We start from the raw sequence: 21,387 nt of genomic DNA on the forward strand, positions 1-21,387 counted from the left end.
AATGAACTCATCAGTGCCGTCTCCAGAACTCTCAGTGGTCGTGGGGAATGATGCTGTTTCCACTTTCATGGATGATCCAATGGATGAAGGAATGGACTCAACCATTGTAGTTTCAGTACTAATATTGTTATCCTTCATGCCTGACACAGAAGATGATGGAACAGAAGATGTTATTGATGGTGCCTCAGTACTGTCGAGAGACAAGTTAGCTTCAATAGATGAGATCTCAGTGAACATAGCTTGAGTTTGTTCACCTGAGCCATCTTTATCTGTTATTGGCAAAGTAGAACTTGATTCTAGTGTAGCTGATAACTTCCCAGTCTGACTTGTGGTTACAGTCTCTTCCGTTTCAGGTGACTCTAATGTTGGTTTCTCAGGACTGTGGAGGGATGAAGCTACAGTAACGGCTGATCTTGAAGAATGACTTGTTGCAGTTTGACGAGAAGCTGCCACTGACGGTGACGCTGTACTCCACAATGAAGAAACAGGAGTTGCTGTAATAAAAGAGACTTCAATGACATCTTCAGTACCGTCACCGGAACTTTCTGAATCCGTAGTAATGGGAAATGATGCTGTTTTAGGTTCAATGGTTGATCCACTGATGGAAGGAATGGACTCCGCTATTTTGGTTCCACTCATAATATCTTTTCCCTCAATGTCTGAAACAACAGATGATACAACAGAAGCCAGTCTTGGAGACACTGTTATCGAGCTCATGAGTGTCTCATCAGAGATTGGAGAAGCCGATGGTTGTTCGTTAAGTGATGGTAGTTTGGTCTTATCTGTTTCAAAACGTTCTGTTGTTCCAGGTGACATTGCTGTTGGTGTGTGAGTTCTGAAGAGAGAAGATGAAGCTGTTACAGATGAGGTTGAGGTGAACATATCAGGGGTTGGTTCACCAGAGCCAACGTCATCTGTTGAAGGGAAAGTAGATCCTGTCTCTGGTGTTACTGATGATTTCTCATACAGACTTGTGGTGACAGTCGTTTGTGTTTCAGGTGACTCTGGTGTTGGTTTCTCAGTACTATGGAGTGATGAAGCCCCAGTAACAGCTGATTTTGAAGTATCACTTGTGTGAGTTTGACGTGATGGTGTCACTGATGGTGAAACAGGAGTTGCTGTAATGAAAGAGTCTTTAATGACATCTCCAGTGTCGCCTCCAGAACTCTTTGAATCCGTGGTAATGGAAAATGATGCTGTTACAGGTTCCATGGTTGATCCACTGATGGAAGGAATTAATTCCACCGTTTTAGTTCCACTCATAATATCTTTAACCTCAATGTCTGTTACAACTGATGTTTCAACAGAAGACAGACTTGGAGACACTGTGATGAAGCTCATGATTGTCTCATCAGAGATTGGAGAAACTGGTGTTTTTTCATTAAATGATGGCAGTTTGGTCTCATCTGTTTCAAGCATTTCAGTTGTTTGAGGTGATTTTGTGGTTGGTGCATCAGTTTTGTCGGGTAAATATGCACCTGTGAAAGAAGACGTCGGTGCAAACATATCAGGGGTTTGGTCACCTGAGCCAACTGCATCTACTTGACTAAGAACCAATTTGTTTTCTATGTTACCAGCTGTTGGAGTTAATGGGGCAAAATCCAACTGACCTGTGACCTTCGTCATACCAGAAGTGTCTTCATCTATAATCTGCACAGCAATGGTAGTCCCCAACAACCCTGTATCTTTATTGACACTTGCTGGCGTCACCGTTCGACCTTTCTCTGTTGTGTCATCAGTTGAACTTGAGGTTTCCAGTGTTGAGGCTGCAGTTGAAATAGACTCATCGGATTTGACTGTGCTAATGACTGGAGAAGTATAGGTGGCCACAGGTAAGGACGTTTTATTTAATGAAGACTGCTCCTCTGTGACACTCGTGATTTCCTCAGGTAATTCAGTCATTATTGATATGCTCGGTGAGGAGTACTGACTGAAATATTCAGTGAGTGTGGCCATTGTTGTCTTGATCATTTCAATAGCACTGTATAAGGGGGAAGCAGTTGTTGCAATGGATTCATGAGAGGGAGGAGTTGTTATGTCATCTTGTTTCCTCTGCTCCTGGATAGAGGTCGGAGTTAACAATGTTTCCGACTCACCATTGGCGGAAATGGACGTTTTATCTCTTTCTGCTGTTTGCGATGTTACTTCACTCACCAATTTAGTTTGATCTGTTGAATTTGTAACACTTAAACTTGAAGTCGATGTTGCAGTCCCAGCAGATATATGGGATGCTGGGCTGGTTGTAAACATAGTTACTGGTTGAACACCTGAAGCCTCTTCCTCTGGTGTAGACATTGAATCAGTCACAAATGTCTCAGTCGGTGAGACGGAAGGGATTTTGCTGATTGAACTCATTTCCTGATTAGTGACCATGCGAGGTGAAGATTCAGCCACGATAGGTGCTGCAGATGCTGATGATTCAGTGGTGACTGCATCAATAGTTGGTGGTATCTCATTCCTGTCTGTCTGTTCAGGAGAGGCTGAACCACGAGATACTGAAGAAGCTGTTGTGCTGAAGGCAAATTCTTCTGGGGCTTGGGGCTCTTTTCCTCCCTCTACATCTTGAGTGGAGCTCTGTGAGTCACTAGTTGTTGATGTTGGTGTTTTCCCTTCAGGGTCAGCAGAGGAAGGAGTTGCAACAGTCTGTAACGCAGACTGAGTACTGTCTTCAGCAGCTGGAGTGGCAGATGTGCTCTTTATCTCCTCTGTGGCCTCTTCTTTATCTCTGGCTGTGTAAAGTTGAGTTGAAGAAGTAGCGGGGGATTGGTCCTTAGCCGTCTCTGTCTGAGTCACTTCTGAGTCATGTTTGACAGAGGTGGGAGTCCTCCCTGACTCGCCCTCCCCTTCTTGTACATATGTGGTGATGACAGAGGTGGTTTCATCTTCAGACTTTGGGGTTTGGGTTTCTCTCGTTGCTTTGGTGATCTGTGGCTCAGCTGGTGTTACCGTGGGAACAAAGTCAGCAGAGGTAGATGTGACATCACTCGTCTCCTCTGTGGCTTCTGTGGGAGCTGGGCCCGCTCCTGTTTTTTGTGTACTTTTTGATAACGTGTCCTCCGCTGTCGAAGCTAGAACAGAGGTTCTTTCTGTCTGTGTTGGATCCTTTATGATCAGCTCATCCTCGTTAGGGAGTCTGTGAGGAGGTGGAGACTCAACTATTGGGATTATATAAGGGTCATACTCATCAACATCAACATATGGGCTCTCTGTAGAGTCCAGTAGTTCAGTGTGTTCCTCTGTAGATTCAGTCGAGCTATCAACAGGGAGATCGGTCCAACTATAATCAAACACTGTGGTTAATCCATCGCTTGCTCCCAGACTTGTCATATTTGTCAAAATCTGTGTACCTTTGGCCTCTTTTTCTTCTGTGCTCTGTGGCTCTAGTGTGATCTCATGTTTACCATTTATAAAGCTCACAGTTGGAGTGATAGTTACAGATGTTCGGGAGGAAAGGTCTGGTTCGCCACTCAGCTCGAAGGCCTCAACATCGGCTATGGAGGGGGTGTGATGGTCAGATACAGCTGGTATAGTGGGAGACTGAGAATCTTGTGGCAATAGAGCCTGGACAACTGGAAAGAAAAGAAAGAAAAATAACAGTTTAACAGTAAAGCAACTGGAAGTGTAGTTTATAGATTTAAAGAAATAACAACAGAGAAACCACTAACGACACACCTATTGTAGTTCTTAAATCCTAGGAGTTGTAGGTACGAGAGTATAATACAGAAATGTACATTTTCACACACATAAAAGATGCTCTTTTCAATTTACACATTAAATGTAGTTTACCACACATGGGGATTATTATTTTACTTATGTGGCTCTAGACTGTCAAGTCTTAGAAACTAACCCGATGTGAACTATGAACTGGAATATCTGTGTTAAATTGTGATTAACAATGTAAAAGCTATGGTTACAACCGCAACACAACATTCACAGTTCTCACAGTAGTATCACACAGTTATTATTTTAAAAACATTTTGCAACAAACATTGCAAAGCATTGCAAATGAATCACTCTCTAACATGTGTGTGTCTGAACTTCATTCAAACCATAATTCAAAGATTTAAATTCTCAATTAATGGGAAAAGAAAATATTATCAAGAAGCCATTTGAACATAGATGTTGTTAATGTCAACAACTTCCTATATTATCTAGAGGTTCACAGACTAAATGATTTCAGATGTCAGCAGCTGTCAGCTATTCATTTAAGTTTAACCCTGGAGCAGCATTTACTTCTCTTTACATGCAATATTACATTTGTATCATCATCCACCTATGCTATTCTGCCTCAAATGGGTGAATGTAAGGTATTCAATATGTTATATCACAGCTACATTTTGTGAACTAATAGATTTGGGGATTCCATGCACCTCACTTTAAGAAAAAGAATAGGTGGAAGCTTTGTATTTGGCTGGACCCAATGTTGTCAATGTACTAAGTTGTAGCTGAATTGTTACAAGGATAGACAGCGACAGTGTCTGTAATGTTGATAACTGTATATTCAATATTCAAAAGCCAATATTCTGGAGTGGTTCCGGTATTATTTGTTTCAAAAGTGTACTGAAGTAACAAATCACAGGTCATGGTTAAGATACATTTGAGACAAATAATTGAGGACAGATTTCCTTTTCAAATTCGGCAATATCTTCATGCTATTTAAAGAAAATGGTGGTTCGGAATTACGCATTCAAAGTGTTACTAATATTGTTTTTCCCCAGGGCCAAAATAGATGCTCACTTTGGTGAGCTGCAGCATTTATTCATGGTAAACTGAAACCTGCAGAACATTTATTTCTGCTTGACAACTTTACTGTTGATTTCTTCTCTGCCAACACCTGTCTGCTTTGAACACATCCACTGTCCAGCTAGACGACACTCTGACCACACACCCACATTACACAACTCGTTTAGTATATCCACAGGCACCATATGTTTGAAACACAAGTACAAGAAAATATAAACGTATGCAGAAAAAAACTACTTCCAGTGGTGTTTGCCAATGCCCTAAATAAATGAAAGCCTTGAGAGTAGCGTTACGTTTTTGACATATCTGATAATATGCAAAGGGAAGCTGGCAAAAAGAACAGAGCCATACATAATCCCAAAATAAACAGTTTGATCCTGTTTGGCCTGCATTGTTTACCTGTGTTTGTATAAAGTCCAAGCAAAGATTGTTCACACATAACAACAGATTTTTTGGAATGCAAATGCACCTCTCTCTCTCTCTCTCTCTCTCTCTCTACAAATGCACCTCTCTCTCTCTCTCTCTCTCTCATCCCTGTCTGTTACCCACAAATGGTGATTCAGAAAGATTATTGGTTGCCAACAAGAACACCTGCAGCAGCTCAGGTCTGCAGAAAGATACCTATTTACAACCGAGGCCAGGCAATGGAAACTCGGGCAAGGAAAACTCATGCAAAGGAAACTCAGGCAATGAACCCCACTGACTGACCTACACACACACACACACACACACACACACACACACACACACACACACACACCCCACACACACATACACACACAGGCCATTCCCTCTCGTCCCGTGTGCTGAATATCCCAAATCCACATTAAACATGAATGTTTAGATCAGACTAGCCCACAGTATCATTGGACAACCTATTCTTTATAGTGGGCAGGTGTTTCCTACCGGCAAGGAGCTTCTCAGAACGTGGCGTGGTAATTACAGTTCCGAAAAGATACACAGTACAGTTTGTTGAACGATTGTACACATATTAAGTATGTGGTGCGGAAATGAGATTTCAGATGCAGCACAATGGTAAATATATAAACGGTCACACTGTTCCTAGAGATCAATTTAGCAAACCTTAGTGAATTGAATGTTAAACGGATGTTTGTATCACAGTGAGAAGGCACTGTTAGTGGTTCTGTGCATTGTTGTGTGACATATATGGTTGGAACGCCTTGTCTTCAATCAACACATGGCATGACAATAACAGTGACAGACGTGGGCAACACTAAATATCCATCCATTGATATTACTGGCCACTTTGTTGCCATGCAGCCAGACAACAGAGTTCTCACTGTGATACAATAGTTTCCACGAGCCCAGACAGGGAGTGCAGAAAGAGTCCTCGAGGGCCTCAGCTGAGCCACGTCACGTGATGCAGCAGTAGAAGCAGCTATAATCACTCGCTTTGGTCCAGCAGCCTTCAGCTGTCCTCGGAGAGAGGGGAGGCTTTGCGTTGGCGGTGACATCACCTCTTGAGGTGGTGTCCGGTGCCGAAGACCGGCATCTGTGCTTACTCAGCGAGACTGCCAACACATCTCTGTTACTGCCAGGCTGGCTGTCAGTAAGATGGGGCACGCTCACAGAAGGAGAGAAACACTGCAAATGCATCGCGATGTGCAGTGCAAACACACACAAGGCATTCAGACACACGGGACGATCTCTTTCACATACACGACCGTTCAAAAGTTTGGGGTCACTTAGAAATGTCTTTATTTTTCAAAGGAAAGCACTGTTTTTTCAATAAAGATAACATTAATCAAAAATACACACTATACATTGTTAATGTGGTAAATGACTATTCTAGGTGGAAACGTCTGGTTTCTAATGAAATATCTCCAGAGGTGTCTAGAGGCCCATTTCCATCAACTATCACTCCAGTGTTCTAATGGTACATTGTGTTTGCTAATCGCCTTAGAAGACTAATATCTGATTTGAAAACCCTTGTGCAATTATGTTAGCACAGCTGAAAACAGTTATGCTGGTGATATAAGATATACAACTGGCCTTCCGTTGAGCTTGAAGTTTGAAGAACAAATGTATATTTCAAATATGAATCATTATTTCTAACCTTGTCAATGTCTTGACTATATTTTCTATTCAATTTTCAATTCATTTGATAAATAAAAGTGAGTTTTCATGGAAGACACAAAATTGTCTCGATGACCCCAAACTTTTGAACGGTAGTGTACAAGACTGTGCATACACACACAAACATACAAGTTATGTAATGTGTGCTCTGGGCAACTAAACAGACCACACGAGACACCGTGTTCGTGAACGTGTGTGTATAACCTAGAGTCGCTTCTATCCCCAGAGCAAGACCACATTCTGAAAAACTGCCAAAGAATCAATGCTTTCACTTGTGTCCTTTCCAATTCGGCAGATCTCTCTCCTTCAACGAGAGCTGCTCTTCTGGGGCGAGCAACGAGTCGCCATAGCAATGGTTGCAGCTCAGATGGAGGGCAAATTAAAGGAGTACAAAATGATGCAGCTGCTGTGAGATCATGCGCTGTAGACCTGAAAGTCACGGCCGAAATATGTATTTATAAAATTCTCATTTTTCTGTCAAATTACATTAAATATCTTCAAGTCATGTCGACAATAATATTATAGACACAGCTGAAAAAGGAACATTTAATGAATCATTCCTGTATATCACGAGTAGATTATGTTTTATATTAAAGGAACAGTAAGCATTCTAGGGGCTCTGGTGGCAGCGATGGAAGATACTATGATTAAGTATATTTCTTCAGTGTATAACAACCTAAAAATAAGAATCGTTCTGATTTAGTTTTCTTAGCATATCTTCACCGGAGAGGGTCCTTTTCTTCGGCCGCCGTAGTTTTCCTAAACTCTTGAAGTTTCAGTTGGTTGCAATCTGAGAGCTCAAAGCTAGATGTCGCCACAGCCTTTACACTGCACCTTTAAATGTGTGTCTTTTAGTTATTATATTCACGACATGGATAATTCACTCACCATGCAAACATGTACCAGGTGACTGCCTGTGTAAATTGCAATTACCACTAAGTTGTATATTAATGTGGGGTGCAAGAACTTTAACTAATCTGTGTTTCTTCGAGTAAAAGTACAGGAAGTCAGACGATGAAAAAGGTCAATATTATATATCCGTTTGAGCCTTGATTGGTGCCTGTGTGGTACATTGCTTATGTTGTGTCTACATTCTATGAAATGTTGAATCCAACCACTATACATTTCACTGGCAGTCTAAATCAATCTTTCTCTCTACTTCAGCACCCTGGACAGCACGTCCTCCCCCAACTCTCAGCGACTGTATGATCAACTTCATAATAAAAACTGCAACGGCTATTCATGAGAGGTATCACATCTTCAACAAACAACGCGCAACAACGTGTAACAAATAGTGAAAGAACATAAAGCAAGAAACACAACAAACTCTTATGTCCCCTGAAATAAAATGTACACAGTCATGGGGGATGGACCAAATTGCAAAACGTGTTTCACTTGAGGAAATTAAAAGCAAGACTCAAACAATACAGATGAAAGGTTTTATCTACCTCCAAAAAATATGTTTGGTTCTTTTAGTCAGCCCCTCCTTAAATCTTTTACCATGTCATTATTGTGCAAAATAAAAGCTAAAATAAGAACATTTTCTACTTGCGCAACAACATCTGAATTGCACTTGAGTTAGAACTATTTCTACTGAATACAAAGTTACCAAATAAAAAGTGTTGGTGTGGCTCACCTGATACATTCTGAATGATGCCCGTCACTTGGATGGATGGGTCTTCAGCGACCACCGGACCGGGGGTCGCGGTCTGCTCAGCCAACGCTGAAGCGATGGGAGCGGATGTAAAGGACTCTGAGCTCGTGTCTGTTCCCGGGTCGACCTCTGACACCAAGTCGCCGCTGTGCTCCGGCCCCTGACTGGTAAACGCCTCAAAGAAATGTACACTTGTTGGCGATGTCACATCCTCAGACGAGGTTCCGACGTCAACCGGGCCAGTGCTGGCCGCTGTGCCCTCATCCTTGTAGACGCCAGCAGTCGTCTCTACATCCCGCCGTTGAGGTGCGCTCTGTGTGGCGGTGCTGGTCGTTTTTTGTGGTTTTGCGGTGGTGATCTCCACCTCACTGCCAGGTTGGGTGTCAGAGAGGTCGCGTCGGGGTGGCGGAGTAGGTGGCAGTGCCTCTATCAGAAACTCAGTCTCAATCTCATCGTCGTCCGGGAATGGAGTTGTTGGCTGATGCCAAATCGTTGAGTGCGATTCCGTGGAGCTGGACACCTCCTCGCCGGTCAGTTCAGTTGATCCTGTGGGCGTGTCGGTGACGTTGGAGGCCATTGCTCTGGTGATCAGATCATCCAGAAGAGTTTCCTCCGTGTTCCCCTTTGCAAACATGGGCTCTGTGCCGAGGGAGGCTTCTGGCATGGGGACGTCAGGTTGAATCGTGCTGATCTCAATAATCGACTGATCGTCAGGCTGAACGAAGGGCGTGGCCACTGACTCCGTGAAGGCAGGTCTCTCTGTTGGGCGTCGGGGCTCTGAGAATGTGTCCCCGCGGTGGGGAGCGGATTCCACATGAGTTACATTATCACTCGCAAAGTCATCGACATTAAAGTCTGGAGCCGCTGTGACATCGTCGGTGTCTTCGTGCTCTTCTTTGATGGTGGGTGAATCCGTAGTGATTAACTCTTCTTCGTGGCCTGTTGGACCGGGGCGAGTTGGAGTCATACTCGTAGAGAACATAGATGGAGGATTTGTAGAAACTGCTGAGTCGGGAGATTCTTCTGCCTCTGACACACGTTCAGGTGCCGGGGTTAGTGAAAGGGTGGTGCTCTCCAGTAAAGGGATGGAGGTGGCGGAGCTGATGGTGGTGGTGAGGATTTCTAGGACAGACATGTCCACAAAGGACGTCTGGTTGATGATCGTAGTCCTTCCTAGGATGCACAACAACAACAAAAATGTAATCAAATCAGTCTAAGAGTCCACAGCTGTACAAACAGGGTGACACTTTATTAAGTAGAGTAAACAGTTTCCAAGAACTTCCTCTTTTAACTCCTAATGTTGTTTATAACATTGACTTTAACGATTACATTAACGTCTGAACCAATAGTAAGTTATGGAACAACGTTTTCATCCGCAGCATTGTTAACCTCTTTATCTTGTTGGTTATCATGCTTATTTTACATTTAATAGTCTACCTCTTGTTACCCAATGAAATTGGAGAGTTTTTCATCATCTCCTGGCAGATGAGGTCATTTTCAAAGTGTTCTATTTTCTGTGATAATGTAAGTGCACTTTGAAAGTTTCTCTAAACATTCCCGCCTGAAAGGACTTACGTGACTCTAACAGGAATTAAACAAGGTACAAACTTAAAGGAAATTAGATTAGTGGTTTTGATAGAGTCGCCGTAACTGTGTTTGTCTATCTCTGACTTTGAGCAATGACTCTCCTCATTGGTCTTGTGTTTACATTTCGTTCATCCTGTCATCAAGCAGCAGTCCCTGATTTCAACTTTCCATACGGGAGTGATGGTAATTAAATTCTTTCTAATTAATGTTCTGCTTTTTCTTACGTTTTTATTCGTGTGTTAATCCCATTTAACTTGCCGTTGCCCCCGCCCCACTGTCCTCCCGTGCTCTCTCATTTACACACACCCATAAACAGAAACTTAGAAAGCTTTCTTCGCTGGCGCAGATCGACTGTGTGAAGCCAGCTGTTGGCCATTACGCACGAGTCCTTTTTCTTCACGAAACTATTCCTGATGTAAGGCGTGAGACACGTTTTTTCCTTTAGGAAGAAATAGGGCGCCTGTTCTCACAGACTGCATTATCTCACCGACACGTTACTGAGGCTATTGTTTTTTTCGTTGCTATTGCAGGGACCAATCAGAAACCAACTATCCCCCTCTCCCCCTCTGCAGCAGCTTCCTCTTCTGTCTCGTCTAACTGACGTAGGTTTACATATTTTTTTTGGAGTTATTATTGTGAGCAGGAAATGATTGAGTGAGTCCAACTAAACAAGGGTACTTGAAAAGCACTTAGACGGGGGCGTAAATACAACAGGGCCGAGAGAGCTGACATGGAATACACAGAGCAGGAGGTGAGGGTGGCCTGTTTGTGTGCCCTCTGAACTCCATCGGGACTTATCACCGCAAGAGCATCGCTCAGGGGCAGTAAATTGCCAGGCAGGGGAAGGCTTATCTGTCCAACCTCTCATTTGTAAAGATGGAAAGGCCGGGTCAGGGGTCACCGAGGATGACTGGATTTAGAAGTCCAGCGGTAGCTTTGTCCATTATCCAAACGTCTGCTCTGATAAGTACAAGTGAGAATGACAGAGGGCAAACTCTGACAGCGGAAACGGGACGATGAAGGCGAAAAGAGAGTTAGATAGCGAGACGAAAAAGGCTGACAGGTGAGGTATTAGTTACTTTTGCTGCTTAGCGACTCTCGTCTGTCATTTGGTTTTTCCCTGGGGATACTGATTAGTTAAGACCGCTCTTTGAGGAGGGATTAGAATAATTCTGCGAACATCCGGCGAACCGTGAAGTGTCACTATTTATATTCTCCTGTCTTCCCATGGTCAGTAATCACCGTGGTCATTTCCTTGTATTTCTAAATGTGACCTACAAGTCCAAAGACAACGAAAAAAAGAGCTCACGGAGAACACAATCGATGGCAAGTGAGTTTGTTTCACGTCGACAGTGAGGTTGTATGAGGATAAAGCTTCGGGAGCCTTGATTAGGCCAGCTGGAAGTAATGGAGATACAAAAGCACAGATACTGTTCACATCCCCTCCCTCCCCACACACATTAGAATAAGAGCCGTGTTGCCCATTTAAAGTTTTTAGCACTATGATTTCACTTCCCTCTTGGCAATTTTTTTGTTCCCACAGAAATGTGCGTGATACTAAAATGTGAGACAATTACTTCTATTGTACGCTGCAAGCTGCTACACCAGAGTGGCATCACATGCAATGTTCAAAAGACATTAATTCCTCCAGAACAAAGGACACAATATGAACCAGGTTGGAAGGTTTTTAAAATGCTGGTCTGGTGCAAAGACGCAATAAATTGAAGGGTAGGGAGGCTGACGCGAATTGGAGATGAGATCATAGCTTCTCACAGTCCAGGCCTGGTTTTGAGAGGAAATGGTCCGTGACGGTCGAAACCAAAATATGTATAACATATACACTACCGTTCAAAAGTTTGGGGTCATCCAGACAATTTTGTGTCTTCCATGAAAACTCACTTTTATTTATCAAATGAATTGAAAATTGAATAGAAAATATAGTCAAGACATTGACAAGGTTAGAAATAATGATTAATATTTGAAGTATTAATTTTGTTCTTCAAACTTCAAGCTCAAAGGAAGGCCAGTTGTATAGCTTATATCACCAGCATAACTGTTTTCAGCTGTGCTAACATAATTGCACGGGTTTTCTAATCAGACATTAGTCTTCTAAGGCGATTAGCAAACACAATGTACCATTAGAACACTGGCGTGATCGTTGATGGAAATGGGCCTCTATACACCTCTGGAGATATGTCATTAGAAACCAGACGTTTCCACCTAGAATAGTCATTTACCACATTAATAATGTATAGTGTGTATTTTTGATTAATGTTATCTTTATTGAAATAACAGTGCTTTTCTTTGAAAAATAAAGACATTTCTAAGTGACCCCAAACTTTTGAACGGTAGTGTATATGACCCACCGCATGCAGGTAACGCAACTATGACGTACTGAAAATATACCAAATACAAACAACAAGACCATGTGATTGAGTGAGTTTACCTTTAAAGCAGTAAACTCCAAGCTTCCTCGTTGGTTCTGGGAAGCCGGTCTGATTTCGGTGACGGTACATGGTCCTGACGCCGAGCAGGCCTCCCCCACACTGCAGTCTGGGTATTGCGACAGGGTGTCGTACGCTGCCGTCGGAGAGCCAGCCGTAGTCACATTGGTCCAGACCGCGTCGCCAGGCAGCGTGGAGCTGGCCAGGGGTTGCCAGCGCAGAATCCCTCGTCTTACATTCTGCACTCGCCTCCTCAAAGGTCATCTTTCGGGTCACAGGAGCATAGTACACTTCACCTGAAATATAAAAAAATGGTGCGGTTAATGGTTAAGAAAAAGCTCTGTCAAAGGCGACATGGCGACTAAGTATCCGTGATCACGACACAGACTGCGATTACTTTAAGTAAGCAGACATCGAGGGCAGAGGACTCACTGTTCAACCAATTCAAAAACCGTTGGCCTGGATCAGTGCGGTATTTCATTTTAAATAACTTGGACTGAAAACAGAGTTCGAATGCAAATCATCTGGAGTAATCTTAAAATACAGAATTTGTTTTCATCCGTTTGACCTTTCACAAGAGACATAGTCGAAAAACAGCTGACAAAGGTCACAGCTGTGCAGGGCACAGACCCAAAACATCTCCCACCGATCAAATTTGGGACAACAGTAGTTCATTCATTAAATTAATCTGAGGTGGGATAGAAATGCAGACAATGTGCCGAGCCTGTCAATGAATGTGTCTATACTTAGTGAACAAGATGACACCTTCTATGTTTAGGAGAAGCTTTCCACCCAGACATGTCCTCCCTCTTAGCAGCAGACAAGACACAAAGTCAGTTTAGAACATCTGGACAAAACTGTCCCAGAATGCAATGGGGTCAAAAATGCATGAATAGTTTCTTTTGAGAGAGATGTGAGCACTAAATGGAAGATGTGTGCGTGTGTGACCCTGGTGGAAGAACAACTACACATGGCTGACTGTAGTTAAAGAAGTGTCAAGTTAACGTCCCTCTTGACTGGGGTTACGGTTCATACGACGCTCTGAGTTCCTTTTCTTCGAAGCAGGAAAATATTTAAAATATTACACATTTTTACCAATGCAGTATTCAAACAAAACAAAAAAGTGTGATTCCATAGTGTAAAGCTGTAAACGTAATTTTCTCTGGCGCTGTGATCATTTGAAGGTTTCATCATTTCAGAGGTTGTGTCAGCCTTGAAAACAATATTCTCCCCAAAACAAATTCTGGGGACCCAAATGACAATCGATAATAATAATCATTTTTTTTTAATTCATTTTTATATATATATATATATTTTATTCAATAGAAAAGCATATTTGTGCGGAAATAAAGGGTCACTGACCATTTGTACTGACATTTATACATTCTACAAATGTGAGAGGAATACAAACACTCAGTCTCTTTCATACTGAAAGTATTCATGTTAAATAAATGGCTAAGGAAGCAGTTGTGAAAATTGATTTGCCAACACTAATAAAATGTCCTGCGACCCACCTTCCTTGTAAAGGAAAAAAAATAAACATCTTATGTAAAGAGGTAAAAATGAAACACCAAAGTATGGTTTACATTTTGTACTACCGTGTCATTTGCAAGTGCCTTCATCATTTCAAGTGTTTGATTGTAAAAAATAAATGTTTTATTCTTTAACATGGGTCCCAACTCACTGTTTGGGAATGACTGCTCTAACGGACACCTCATTGGTTAAAACTAGAAAAGCCTAATTGTGTGACGGACTCACCATCGAGTTTGTCTGCGTAGCAGTAAACATCGTAGGTGTTCGTCGGTTTCCTGGTCCCGTACGACCGAACGCCAGGTTTAGCCTGTAGGTTTCCAAAGCAGCCCTTCCTGGGCTTTGTAATTGGGTATCTGCGCAGATAGAAAACAAAAGAGGAATTCTAAAACATCGGTCCCATCATCTACGCTTTCAGCAAAAGTATTTACATATACATCATTGAATTGCAGAGTTATGTAAAACAAATGGCTTGATGCCAGACAATCAAAACGCAGCTCACCTCACTGTCTGGTCAGCAATCCAGCCGGCATCACATTGATCAAAGCCATCCTCATAAGCTGCTTTCAGTTGGTCAGATGTCGCAATAGTTGCTCCAATATTTCGGCAAGTTTGGACAGCATTTTGGTAATTCATCGTGTATCTGCTGGTGCTTTCCCGGTAGTGAAACACAACACCTGGGAACATATTGAAGACAGAGAGGACCATGGAAAAGCTTAGTTTAGTTTTGTATAGAAACATGAACTTAGTGATCTGGATTTCACCAACATAGTTGCAGTGCTATAAATAACTTAGACGTCTTGATAAGCACAGACCACAGGGGGAAGTCATTGAGTTTCTCAGCTTCTTTGGAAAAGGGGAACTTAGAAATAAACCAAAATGAGAAGCACAATACTAGTTCACCACAAATGAAAGAGATAACTGCAGATGATGCCATCGCCCTGAAATCCCCATATTTGTGGACGCACAAGATATAATTGAGGGGCCTAATTAACATTGAAAATTTGAAACCAGAAATAAACATAACGATCCCAGTACCCCCCACCCCACCCATGTTTTCATCCCCAAAAAATGAGTTATATCTCCCATAATACTTATCAGAATGCTCATAATGACACTGGTATAGGACTGGTAATAAATGTGAGTAGAGATTAACTCATATTATTATATTACTCAGGAAAGGCAAAGTAAAAAGACTTTGTGTGCTCCACCAAGAAAAAAATATGCACTGACAAAGTGACACCCACGATGCCAAGGGTGGATGAGGTGATGACGTTGATTTAGTTCTTCCAACGTGTGTCATACCATCCATATTTGGGCTATAATGGCTCATTGGGTTAGATGTCTGACCTCTGAAACTAAAACATTGCTGTACTTGGCATGGGCAGGGACCCAGAGTCGCATCTCTTTTTAAGAGGGCATCGCCTCTAAAATAAGAAGTGAAAACTGTTGTTACTCTGCGTAACTACTGGGTAGCTGCAGCTATCAAAGTAAGCAGAAGGGCGCCCATCGCGCTCTCACATCGTTTACATTTCTATCACCACTTGTATTGCATTTCACTATTATTAAACCCTTGCAGCAACCCACCTCTACGTTCAGAGAGCATCTCCGGGAAGCAATGTTAGAGTCTCTCGTCAGATTGGAGAATGACGTGGGAGGGAGGGTGACTTTCTTACCGTTGACATCGAGGTTAACCGTATCCTGGGTGTCCTCGATGCCGTACATGACCTCGCATCGATAAGTGCCCGAGTCGCTGGCCCGCAGCTTGACCATCGTCAACGAGGCGTCGCCGACGTCCTCGGGGTGACTGGGCACCGAGACGCGGTTCCTGTAGCTTGAGCCGATTTTGATGACGCCGTTCTGTGCCACCAGCACCGTGGACTCCACTTCTCCATCCAGTTTGGTCCATTTGATCCGGAGGTAATCTCTGCTGTAAGCGTCCGTTCCCTTGGGACCGATCAGTGGCGCCGTGGTCGGGATGATGGAGAAGAAGCAGGGGAGATTGACCTTCCCTGAGAGGGATCCGGTGACCGGTCCGAATATCGTTAACATGTTAGAGGCTGAAACGCAAAAAGCAAAAGAATTAAATGCAGTTCTAAATCATAAAAATGTATTCACTACTGTAATATGTGTTTATTTATGTTTGCAGATACATGTCACTTCTGTTGGATGCAAGTAGACGCTATTAATTGCCAAGATCATTTTCGTTGACGGGCTGTGACAACTACACCCAGACTCATAACAGAAAATGGCATCATGGCCTGAAAATGACTCCTGGAAAGTCAAACCTCATCCTCAAAATGCTGGGTGGGTGTGGGGACGCACTCAACACTGACTGCAGTGTGTGTGCAGCATGTTTGTATGAAGTTAGAAAATAATGAGTTGAACATGGTTGCATCAGTTCATTGTAGGCCACTGATGAGTGACATGTTTTCCTTCATAAATAATCCCTGAGGATGACAGGTAGACCCACACAAAGTGCAATGTGAAATGTGTCTTCAGCACCGGACACGATCACGTAGCTCCCTCCTCTTGACCTTTTATTCTATTCTCAGCTATAAAATAGGATGCCGCACACCTACAATGTAGTGCTGGGTAAGATGTGCAATTTAACATTTTGACTGCAAAGAGTAAAGACGTCCAGCTAAGACTGACGAGGTCAAACTGTCACTTTGCTGAATCCCCCCCTTCCCCTTTCAGGTCGGTCAAGAGTTAAAGCTGTTGACTGTATCTTAGCCTCACTCCGCTTCTTTCTTTCAATCATTTTATTTTAAGTTTTTACAAGTTACACCAGACAATCAATACCGAATAAATAAAAAATTGCAAAACAACCAACTATATGGACAATCAGACAAGGAAGAAAAATTAAAAAATGTAAAAAATTAAACTCCTTCTCTGTGATGAAGCGAAGGGGATCACAGACAGGATACCAGACACAACCAAATGGCAACAGGCTGAATCACGCTTTGCCCTCTGGAGAGGGAGAAGATTCACCTTTTTTTGGGGGTGGGAGTGGGGGTGGGGGCCCCACAGGGAACAATGTGGGGAATGCTCTGGAAACATTGGTGGGACAGCCCCAGAGGCATGAGTGTGTGTGTGTGTGCTTTAACAGAGGGCCTTATTAGGATGAGAGGTGAAACCAGCTGTTATTTCCAGACTGGGAGCCAAGTCTAATTGAAAGGTGTCCATCCGTAACCAGAGACTGGGGGGCCAGGAGCGCCAGGGGGGCCAGCGGGGCCCGAGATGCAAACTTCTGTGGTCAACACTGTCACCTTCAATATTGGGTAAAGTCTATAGGTTTCACAGGACGAAGACTGGAAGGGGCTTATCACAGTCTGATATACTTTAAGACCACAGGGAAACCTGAACGCTGTGAGGAAATGCTGACTCATCAATGTCGGTATTTTCCACAGAGGATGTCGTACGTGCAGATTGTAAAGCCCTCTGAGGCTAATGTATCGTTTGTGATTGTGGGCTGGATAAAATAAATTGAATTGAATCAGTCACTTTCAAGATGAGCTGGAGAGAATACGGACGCCACGCTCAAATTCACAAAGGGGGATAGAGGAAGAAAAAGAAAGGGGGAGATTTGGGGGGAGAAAGAGGGAGGGAGAAAGAAGTGACTGAAACAAAATCAGGAGTTGTTCATTCAAAACGTACCTGTTGCCGTGGCAGCTTCGCAGAGACAGTGTAACCACAGGATATACTTTATATATTGTAACATCTGTTGAAAAAATAAATAAAGGTGCATTAGGAAACCACTCAGACAAGGTCTTTACATTTATGTTGTTTCTTTTAGCTTTTTAGGGAATCCATATGTTTGTCTTTGTTGAGTTATATAATACATCGTTCTGCTGCAGACAGTTTTCTTATCATGGGCTTCAGAAAACAATTATGGGATGACCACCTATTCCTCATCTAAACATATCAAATAATTATAAATACCTATCGACATTAGTTCAGTCTTTTTAACAAATTAATAGTCAACATGGATTGACATGATTTAAACTTATAAAACAAATAAACTTCTATACATTTTTCTCGATTGTAACGTATTGATAAGTGGACACTTAAAACCACGTTTGAAGCAAGGGACATCACATGTATATGACATATCACAATAATTGCAGAATATTTGTATGAGTTCCCATTAGAGATAGATTATTAAAGCTTCTTGTGGGGTCGAACTGAGGAGTGTTTTGGAGACAGGAGGACAGGAGCTGTGAGCCCCCTGTCCTCATTTCCACCCCACTATATAAACACAAGTGGTGGATCGCAGTGGGAGCTGCACACTGTTATAAAAACGAGACAATGACGATTAACTCAAATATTTTTGGGTGGGTATAGTTTGTGACTTGGTCCATCCCAGGTCAACGTGGCAACTAAATTAAATGGGACTTTAGGTAGATAATAAGAAAACGAAATGTACATCTGCTACCCCATATTTATTTCAAAATTATATATTTGTAATTTTTTTATCATAGAATGATGTGGGTAAATGAGAAAGGTTTCTTGGAAATAAGAAGAAAGAGTCATTCAAAGAAAGGTTCGCATGCACTGAAGCATCACACTGGTGTATGGTGGCAGATTGTTTGAGCATTATAAGCTCAGAGATGCTCCTCGATAGGAAACAAAAGATATATCGACGATAAAGGAGCTAAAATATTCATATGATCATCCAGAAATTAATTACGTTGACGTGGCGATTTTATAACCGTTTTTCTTCAGAGAAACACCTGCTGCTTGTTCGAAAAATATATGAATAATGTGGTTAATTTAAAATGTCGGAGTGATCTCCACCCAGTTTGAAATTCACTTGCTTCGCGCAGCATAGCGCGGGACACACCAGTGGAGGTTATCTGGGGACAACGCGGCATCACTGGGTGCGTCCGCGTGAAACACCGTTTAAAAGATGTATTCTCATCATCATGTCAAACATACGACTTCCATATTTAAAATGTTGAGAAAACAATAAGCCAAATGGTGCATGTAGTGCCAGTTATCTGCTTTAGAGCAATACTCATAATTCATTTGTTTTAATTTCAAACAGAAACCGAGAATAATACTTACATTTAATGGTGTTGTATTCCATAAAACGTAGAAATATCGTTATGAGTCCCTAAATCCAGTTAGTCCCAGTGCGTAACATAGGTGCGTAAAAAGTGCCCAAATAGCTCCCGTCAAAAACGTATCTTCCCCCGTGCGCCTTTCCCCTCCCCTCGAATTGTCCGGATGGTCCCGGTTCTGAACGAAGCGACGGGACTCGTGGAGTGCTGGCAAGCAATACGTTCAATTTTGCCTAACGCACACTATTATTTCGTCAGTGCTAGAGAGGAGGGGCCGACGGCCCATCTAAAAAAGTGAATGAGACACCTTGGGGAGGAGGGGGGTCCGGGGAGGGTGGGGGCTTGATTTTGACCATGTGCCTGAGAGGTCCATTCTTATCCAATCAGACTGTTCGGAAATCAATCGGCTCATGTGTGCCGGTGACACGTCTCATTTTAGACTGAGTGCATCTTCACTTTCACACAAGTTCCAAATCTGAAGTTTTCATAACATTGAGTAATTAAATGTGAAATAAATTACGCCAAACAGAAACCTGTATGGTGGGCGTGTCCCGCGTCTATCGCTTTCATGCCCTCCTCGCGGAGCGCGCCAGGCACAGGGTGCGCAATGGAAACGGGTGTGCAGTCATGTCTCTGCTCGAACTTGAGTCACTGTTCCAACAACACGGTTCTGTCAGTAGCATTCTGAGGGAGGACCTCCCATCGGACCCACTTGAGACCGTTTTGGGGGTTTAGCGGGTCTCCAATTATAGATACAGTTTGCCTGAAGAAAGGTTGTACAATTTTAGACAAACATATTATTAAGTGTAACGTGTTAGCGTGCTTACATTTAAGTGTGTGCTTGGGTTCATCTCCACAATTGGATGATCGAATATGGAAATGGTTCTCTCTGATAGCCAGGACTCGGGGACTGGGGGGGAGGGGGCTCGCTCTTCACCTTTGTGCTTGGCTCTTCCACACGGGGGAGAGGCCGGACCACAGTTTATCAACCCTGGCCTATAATCACCATGATTGGCTACTGATAGATAGGTGGGAGGTCTTAACTTAGTGAGGTGTGTGTGTGCGTGCGTGTGTTCGTGTAAGTGTAGGCTTGTGTGCGTGTGTTTGTGTAAGTGTAGGTTTGTGTGTGTGTGTGTGTGTGTGTGTGTGTGTGCTGAAGTGATCTTCAGTCTGGCAGTGATTATAACACCCATCAGTGTGGGATAAGATATATGTCTCTTCCGGTTTGTCAGAATAGAAAATAATTTGAATATGTCTGATAGAGTTAAACTGAACATGCATTTTACGTTCTTGGTGTGACCAAAAAAACACAACAATGTTCCCCATTTGTCATTTACCTGTGGCAATACCAGAATAGTTCAATATGTCTATTAGGTGTCGAGTATAATTGTTTTAATGAGCACTCTGAGCTACTGGCAATCGTCTCACTGCCATTCCCTGATTATTCTGGGATAACAGCTTTTTTCCTGGATTGTAAACTATATCCCATGAAAATAAATGTAGTGGATTCAGTGTATGAGGAATCCTCTTCGAGCCGATGACACTTCAAACGTCGACTCATCCATGTCTGATTCTACTGTTGAGAGCTCTGTGTTAGATCTTAAGTGCAAAGTTGTATGCAATTTTGCTTTACAAATACATGACATAATGATTGTATATTCAGACCTCATAGCAAAAGGCACTTGCAACATATCAAGGTGAGCATTATATATTAATTCAGTGTATGAACATTTGTGTCAGCTTAGTTATTTTTCAGAGTGACATTTCTATCCACCGACATTCTTAAGAGCCTGTTTTAATGTGTGCAGTTTAACATCATGTTTGACTTAAGCCGGTTGGACAATGGTACTAGTGTATAGTATGTGACAGCAGGAGAGACGTATAGACTTCTGCATGTGAATTAAACTCATTGGTAGTTCTTGCTGTTGACTCTAGTGGGGTGGACTAATTGTTAAAAAAATCATGCTGTTGCCCTCTGAAGGCCAGCTGAGAGCCGGAGCAGAGGTGATAAGCCTCTCACATAGAAGATGGCCCTTAAAGCCTGAGGGCCCCTGTAAGTCGTAGGTGCCTTTTCCAAAAACCTGTGTGCATTGTAATCATCTCAGGGCTCCGCACCAGTTACCCACAGTGCATCTCTCCTCTGCAAGGCTGGACTGGTCTGGACAGCCAAATTCTGAGAAAGAGAGCAGACAAGAAAAGTACCGGGTAAGACAGAAAGGAAAGGCCGGAGTTAACACGTTGTCAATTTGGACTAATTTCCCATCTC

At 42.7% G+C, this 21,387-nt stretch overlaps 2 protein-coding genes across 3 annotated transcripts in view; both read right to left on the minus strand.

Annotated features, from left to right (window-relative positions):
- The window catches only part of LOC130197390 (versican core protein-like), a 45,059-nt gene that overhangs the window by 17,367 nt on the left and 6,305 nt on the right, over positions 1-21,387 (minus strand). The window contains exons 2-5 of the mRNA XM_056420052.1: positions 15,732-16,115; positions 14,558-14,732; positions 14,284-14,411; positions 12,528-12,821 (exon numbers count right to left, since the gene is read on the minus strand). Of these exons, the coding sequence (XP_056276027.1) occupies positions 12,528-12,821; positions 14,284-14,411; positions 14,558-14,732; positions 15,732-16,115 (981 nt within the window). The remainder of the gene's footprint in view (positions 1-12,527; positions 12,822-14,283; positions 14,412-14,557; positions 14,733-15,731; positions 16,116-21,387) is intronic.
- Positions 20,748-21,387, minus strand: part of LOC130196121 (DNA repair protein XRCC4-like) — a 32,804-nt gene continuing 32,164 nt past the window's right edge. For both annotated transcript variants that reach the window (XR_008832183.1, XM_056417988.1), the window contains one exon: positions 20,748-21,294. The gene's annotated coding sequence lies outside the window, so the exon portion shown is untranslated. The remainder of the gene's footprint in view (positions 21,295-21,387) is intronic.

The sequence above is a fragment of the Pseudoliparis swirei genome, chromosome 7, assembly GCF_029220125.1.
Source record: "Pseudoliparis swirei isolate HS2019 ecotype Mariana Trench chromosome 7, NWPU_hadal_v1, whole genome shotgun sequence".
Classification (NCBI taxonomy): Eukaryota; Metazoa; Chordata; class Actinopteri; order Perciformes; family Liparidae; genus Pseudoliparis; species Pseudoliparis swirei.